General features: G+C 59.5%; 1 protein-coding gene across 2 annotated transcripts; it reads left to right on the top strand.

Annotated features, from left to right (window-relative positions):
• The first annotated feature begins 1,250 nt into the window (after positions 1 to 1,250).
• Olig2 (oligodendrocyte transcription factor 2) lies at positions 1,251 to 4,635 on the top strand. Of its 2 annotated transcripts, none has more exons than XM_087212841.1 (2): positions 1,251 to 1,518; positions 1,693 to 4,635. In XM_087212841.1, exon 2 carries the CDS (start codon positions 2,342 to 2,344, stop codon positions 3,308 to 3,310), a length of 969 nt encoding a protein of 322 aa, XP_087068967.1. In that variant the 5' UTR covers positions 1,251 to 1,518; positions 1,693 to 2,341; the 3' UTR covers positions 3,311 to 4,635. The 2 variants fall into 2 exon arrangements, with proteins under 2 accessions (XP_087068967.1, XP_004842358.2); XM_004842301.4 differs by having other exon boundaries at positions 1,254 to 1,518; positions 2,283 to 4,635.
• Positions 4,636 to 6,693: the final 2,058 nt, after the last annotated feature.

The raw sequence follows: 6,693 nt of genomic DNA, 5'->3' as shown, positions 1-6,693 counted from the left end.
AGGGTTGGGGCCTTGTGTGTGTGTGTGTGTGTGTGTGTGTGTGTGTGTGTGTGTGTGTGTGTGCAGAGCTTGCATCTGAGATTTGCAGAACAAACCTGCATAGGAAACATAAGGACGTCAAAAATGCAGCTCAGGGGCAAGTTAGGGGTTAGGGAGGTGGGCAGCTGCCTCTACCTTAGGGCCCCATGTCCACACCTGTATTCGAGGCGGGGCTGCACTGTAGGTTTGCTGTAGGCACAGTCGATTTCCCCACCTGTAAAATGGGTGACTGTGTAGGTACCTCCGGGCTACACCGGGCCCTTCTCCACATTAGGTTTAAGATTTCATGATCAAGGGCTTGTCGGTTTGAGAGGCTGCAACATTGTACCTGTAGGCTGCAGGGAAAGATTCAATCTCGCCCTTTGGCCCAGGGTCTGAAGAGCCTTTGCTCAGGCCTGAGATACCTCTTTGCAAACCTGGGTTGCCCGACCCTTTGGCTTGGAGACCACCACAAAGATGATGCTGAAGATATGATCATCGGCTCGAGAAATAGGACGTGGGAATGTTCAACTCCGGCACGTTCCTGCGCTCTTGTTAATCACAGTTCCTGTACGGAAATAATTCGTCCTTGAGCCTACATCCTCAACTTTGTGAAAAGTTGTGATTTCTTTCAAAACGCGGTTCTTGTGGCCCGTCCCTCCTTCCGTCCCTGCCCTCTGCCCCGCAGGGCCTTGCCCCACCTGGGGGCGCCACCGCCTGCCCGCGGAGCGGAGCAGCGACGACCTCGTACAGGCGCGCTGAGAGCGCCAAGCCAGTAGGGGCTTTGTGCATGATTACCGTTACCTCTGTGGCCTTAAATGCTCACGCGTGGATGAGACCCACGACACGGAGGTGTCGGCGGGAAACCAGAGAGAGAGGAGAAGCCAGGGAGGGGACTCCATCCTGGGCCCCTAGGTCGCCAGGGTTCTCTGTGGCATCCAAAAGATCCAGCTGCATTGGATATCAGGTTAGTCGGTGGAGTCCCCAGCCCACCGCGACCCCCAGCCTGACTAGGCTCTGACCGTATTTATTCAGAAATCGGAAGAAATCCCCTCTGCCCCTCGGCGCCCGTGCGCGCTCGGCCCTCTCCGTCGCTGCGAGCGCACGCGGCTCCGCCCCCTTGCCTCTCACCTCCTGGGCTCGGTCCCACCTCCTGTCCCTCCTCAAGAATCTCTCGACCGCGGGCGCCCATTGGTTGTACGCGGGGAGGAGGCGTGCGCCGGACGGGTTTCATTGAGCGGACTTAGCCCGGATGACATCAGCTTCCCAGCCCCTCGGGCGAGCCCAGCTCATTGGCGCGGCGGCCCCTCCAGGACAAGCACATTGTTCCTCGCCCCCGCCCCGGCCACCGCCAGCGGCGCCGCCGCCGACACCCGGCTATAAAAACTCTCGGAGCTCGGAAAGGTGCGGATGCTCCTTACAGACGGACAGCACGGCAGCGCCGAGCGCCGGGATCTCCACTAAGGCTTTCCGGAGCAAGTTCCTCAAATTGAACTCGCAGTGAGTGTCCCCGCCCCGCCCCCTGCAGCCTTAGCCCAGCGAGTCCGGACTGGCACCCCAAGCCCGTGGCGACCTGGGATGCTCCCCTGGGGGGGGTACTCGGATCCCGCCGCCCTAGCCGGCCAGTAACCTGGACCGGCTTCACCTCTGCGACGCTTCTCGTTCTCACCGCAGCATCCCCTTCTCCCAAAGCCAGAAGTGGAGCGACAGCGGCTCCTCCAGCCGGGGTCCCGGCCGGGTGCGAGCGCCCGCGGTCCCAGACGCAGCACGTGGAACCCGGGCCCCGAGCGCGCGCGGGCGCTGGGTGCGTGTGTTTGTGGCCCGCGGTGTCGATGGACAACGTGGATGCGTTTGAGGAGCCAAAGAAACAGTTTCCTGTTTAGATCTTCACACTTCCCAAGGAAAAGCTCTTACCCTTCACTTATTCCAGCCCCGGTGACCCAGCCTTCCCATTCTTAAGTGAAAGAACAAAACCTGTAGGATTCCCCTCTCTGGCGGTCCCTCGTTTTTTCCTGAAACAACCTGTGGATGAGAGCGGAGGGTGGGTGGCAGGGAAGGAAAGAAAGATTAGTTATGAGGACCCGAGAGCCGCTGGAAGGAGGGACAGAGAGCAGGGAGGTGCTCGCCGAGTGAAGGCCACCGTGCCTGGACCTGGGGCTGCGGCGGCGCAGGCGGGAGCAGCTTTTCTATCTCACTTAAAATCAATCCCCTCTCTCCGTGTCTCTCTCTCTCTCTCCATCCCTCGCTCCCCCTCTCCTGGAAAGGCCTGAGGGCCCAGGGAGCAAAGACCCTGCCACCAAAGCTGCGACTGTTCCCCGGGGCCATGGACTCGGACGCCAGCCTGGTGTCCAGTCGCCCGTCGTCGCCGGAGCCCGATGACCTTTTTCTGCCGGCCCGGAGCAAGGGCAGTAGCGGCAGCGGCTTCACCGGGGGCACCGTGTCCTCGTCCACGCCGAGCGACTGCCCGCCGGAGCTGAGCGCCGAGCTTCGCGGAGGAATGGGCGCGGCGGGCACACACCCTGCGGACAAGCTGAGCGGCGGTAGCTTTAAGTCGTCCTCGTCCAGCACCTCCTCGTCCACGTCGTCGGCGGCCGCGTCGTCCACCAAGAAGGACAAGAAGCAGATGACCGAGCCGGAGCTGCAGCAGCTGCGCCTCAAGATCAACAGCCGCGAGCGCAAGCGCATGCACGACCTCAACATCGCCATGGACGGCCTGCGCGAGGTCATGCCTTACGCGCACGGCCCGTCGGTGCGCAAGCTCTCCAAGATCGCCACCCTGCTGCTGGCGCGCAACTACATCCTCATGCTCACCAACTCGCTGGAAGAGATGAAGCGACTGGTGAGCGAGATCTACGGCGGCCACCACGCCGGCTTCCACCCCTCGGCCTGCGGGGGCCTGGCGCACTCCGCGCCGCTGCCCGCGGCCACCGCGCACCCCGCCGCCGCCGCTCACGCAGCGCACCACCCGGCCGTGCACCACCCCATCCTGCCGCCCGCCGCCGCCGCCGCCGCCGCTGCCGCCGCCGCCGCCGCGGTGTCCAGCGCCTCCCTGCCGGGCTCCGGGCTGTCGTCCGTGGGCTCCATCCGGCCTCCGCACGGCCTGCTCAAGTCTCCGTCGGCGGCCGCGGCCACCCCTTTGGGGGGCGGGGGCGGGGGCGGCGGCGGCGGCTTCCAGCACTGGGGCGGCATGCCCTGCCCGTGCAACATGTGCCAGGTGGTGCCGCCGCCGCACCACCACGTGTCGGCCATGGGCGCGGGCAGCCTGCCGCGCCTCACCTCCGACGCCAAGTGAGCCGGCCGTGCCCGCGCGATCTGGCGAGCGAGGGCGGCCCGGGGCCGCGAGGCAGCGAGGACTGGCGGGCGCCGGGCTCGGGAGCGCTGTCACGAGGAGATGCGCGGGGCCGGGGGCTGGGGTGGGGACGGGGACTCCAGCGCGCGCCCGCGAACCGAAGGCGAAGTCGTGGGCGCGCACAGAGCCGCCGGGAGTGAGGGGCGCATCCTCTCTGGGACCCTGTCGAGGCCTCTGGCTTTAAACCGCGCTGGGCAGTGTGGTGGACACTTTATAAAAAGGCACCACCGTATCATCCTTCTCTGGAACCCCTCTTCTTCCCCCGGAAAAGCGTTTGAAGATTGCGGTTTCCCTGCGAACGTGGCTTGACTCCCGGACTGGGACGGGTGGAGGGGGGGGACGCCTTAGGGCTTCTTCTCCGTCCTCCCTCCTAGGCGGGTAGGAGTCTCCGGCCCTGCGGAAGCGACCTCTGGCCTTAGAGGGTCGTCGCCGGCCCAGGTCCAGGCCCAGGGGCGATGGGTTCTTTGGAAGCTGGCGTTGGCACCTAAAGCACTTACGGTCGCATCGGATTCCCGGGTTTCGGAATCTGGCTACACCCGCACCTCCTCTGAACCTCGCCCGCCCCTCCCAGCCTCTCCTGTCGATTTGGGGATTGGTTGTTTTCCAATAAATCTGTGAGTGTTTCTTTTTCAGCAGTATGAGCAAGCTTTGTGGACGCTCAGAATAGAACCACTTGTGGAACGGAATAACCCAAAACTGCCGATATTGGGGGGAAGCGGGTGTTTTTAGATATTATTTTAAAATAGAAACTACCTTTCTCCTTCCTTCCGTCTGGAGCGCGAGTGATTTTGTTTCTTACTCGTTTGGAGACAGTCATTTCGTTACCCGAGGGCTTGACAGAACAACAAGGAAGTGGCTGTGAATATAGTTTGAGGTTCTGCTGGCTTTTTAATAATCCTTTCTTGGATGTGTAACTATCACATCAAGGATGCGGTAAGTGCGACGCTAGCTCTCTGCTCACGTGATGACTCCCTCTCCCCCCCACCCATCATCCGGTTTCTTTTTGCCACGTTTAACACAAATGGCAAACTTCCACGTGTTTCCTGCGTCTTCACAAGCCATCGGGCGCTTCCTGCGCTGCAGTCGGGCTTCGTAGCGTCTGCTGCGTAACATCCCTCCCCTGATTCCGCTGTCCCTCGCAGAGAGTGTATCATCTGTTTTATTTTTGTAAAAAAAGAAAAGTGCTAAATAATATTTATTACTTGTTTGGTTTCAAAAAATGAAATAAATGATCAAGTGTTGAGATTTTAAATAAAATGTGAAGTAAGTCGGGCGTTTTCTCATCCGTGTGAGCGGATAGTGAAGGATTTGGGGATCGTTTTTTTGCGGATTTGTCCCAGAGGAGAAAGATTAAGGGGGTTGTTTATCCATGCCCTCAACCTTCCTTCCCAATTCCTTCAAATGCTCTCTGAGAGCGTCCTCCTGTGGGTGATTATCACAACTTGTTCATCCTTGCTTTTATTTCCTGGAACCTGGCTGGGAAGTTCCTTTCCTTTAGCTGAAGGCGGGACGAATTTAAGAGTAGGGCCTGGGGAAGAGCACTGGGCCTTTCCCTGGGGTCTGGTGCCTGGACGTCCTCTCGGCCTGGATTGGACTTTCTCTCCGTTCACCACGGGCTGGGTTTGGGTTTGCTTGGCTTCTGCTGGGAACCAGACGCTTGGGGCCTTGAGTGCCACAGAGATGCTGCATTGAGCATAAGGCTTTGCAGGATGTTGGATGAGGGACCCACTAGCTCTTCTGTCCTTTCTCTGCAGTTTCTATGACCTTCTTTCTCCCAGCCCACACCCCGTCTGGCACTGCAGAGTGCCTGGTGCTGGGGATCACGAGGAATGTAAACGTGGCACTTTGGCCTCTATACACTCTCCTGGGCCTTCTGTCTTCTGGCAGCCACTGGGGTCTTTAGCACTCAACTGCAATGCAAATTTAGGATATGGCGCTTAAGAAAATTCTAGGTAGAAGTTACAAAAAGCTTCAGCTGTCCCAGTCAAGGACAAGGACTATCGCTGCTGCCCTCTCTCAGCCCAAGAGCTCGCCCAAGAACACGCCCCCTGAAAGGCAGCCTGGCACAGCTCAGTGGACCGGTTTCCTGGTCCAGGGCTGCCTTGCCATCTCTAGTGACCACCAGCAGAAGACACCTGGGCTTGGGGTATTGAAACCCCATTTGTTGAGTCCAGGCCCTGAGGCCAGCCAACAATAGGAGTCCCTAGCTCAGGCCTGAGAGTATCAGTGCTCTAGCTCGGGGACTACACTCAGGCGCCCAGAGATTGGGTGCTGTGGGCCAAGCTTTTCACCACAGGCTAGGAGGGGTTTGGAAAGGTGGAGCAGCTGGTGGTGCAGCGAAGAGAGAGGGAGCCCAGAGACAGAGGCAGATGGAACGCAACAAAGGAGCAGGGTAGGGCGCAGTCCTGTTTGTGCCGAAATCCCATTTGAAACTTAGGAAACTTTTGAAGTTCAAAACTGGGTCTGGCTCCAGCTGCAGACACTATAGAGGGGAGTGTGGGGAGGCTGGAAATCCTCTCAGTGGGAACTCAGAACCCATGGGGTGGGGGTGGGAGGTTGGGCTTTAGTGGCAGCTTCAGCGAGGCTTGTGCCCGGGCAGACTCTGGGTATGCAAGGTATACGCATGGAAGGACAGTTGTTGAAAGAAAATAAATCAAGTCTTCCCCTCCATGTAGGTCCGTAAGCTTTCAGCAGCTTCCAGCCACCAGCCAGGCTCAACCTCAGCCAAGGAAGGAGGGGCCGTGTCCAGACTCTGCCCCCTCCCCCAGGAATCTGCTTAAACTGTGCCCCAAAAGGGCCTCCACATGTGACACCCCAGCATCCCCAGGCACCACCAAGAGGCACTGTGCACTGCGGGGCAGGTGGCCCTGAACTGGTAGGGACAGGGATGGAGGGCTCAGGCCCGCAGCTTCGCCCCCATTAGAGGTGAAAGAAGACTTCAAAATCGCTTTGACGTGGGTGGGCCCTTAATTGGGAGCAGGCTTCCCCCTAAGAGAAGGGAAAGGAAGGAAACTGTCGCAGCACCCTGCTTTCTGCCTGGCACTGACAAGCAAAGTTTGCTCCCTGGGAAGCATAAGCCAGGAGATTTTTCCAGGGCTGGGCTCCTTTGCAGGCCCAGGACACTGCCCTCCCCTCTCTCCCTGTCCTCCCTTCTCTCTCATAGGAGCAGCAGGAGTCCCGGGAAAAGTGACTTCCCTTGACTTCATATTGGAGGACTCACTCTAGGGTTGGATATCACTGATGCCCACAGAATTGGAACTCTCCACCCTGGGGACAGTAAGCAGAGGGGTGAGACAACCCTGAGACGAGTATGCTGAACGGAGAGT

The sequence above is a fragment of the Heterocephalus glaber genome, unplaced genomic scaffold (genome assembly GCF_053883595.1).
Source record: "Heterocephalus glaber isolate CG9 unplaced genomic scaffold, H.glaber_assembly_v1.0 deba00000122, whole genome shotgun sequence".
Classification (NCBI taxonomy): Eukaryota; Metazoa; Chordata; class Mammalia; order Rodentia; family Bathyergidae; genus Heterocephalus; species Heterocephalus glaber.
Note: the sequence above shows the minus strand (reverse complement) of the source record. Positions and strands in the feature narration are given on the sequence as shown.

Bases quoted from the DNA above. Each gene is read 5' to 3' on its own strand.
- Olig2 (XM_087212841.1), top strand. From the start codon at position 2,342: ATGGACTCGGACGCCAGCCTGGTGTCCAGTCGCCCGTCGTCGCCGGAG.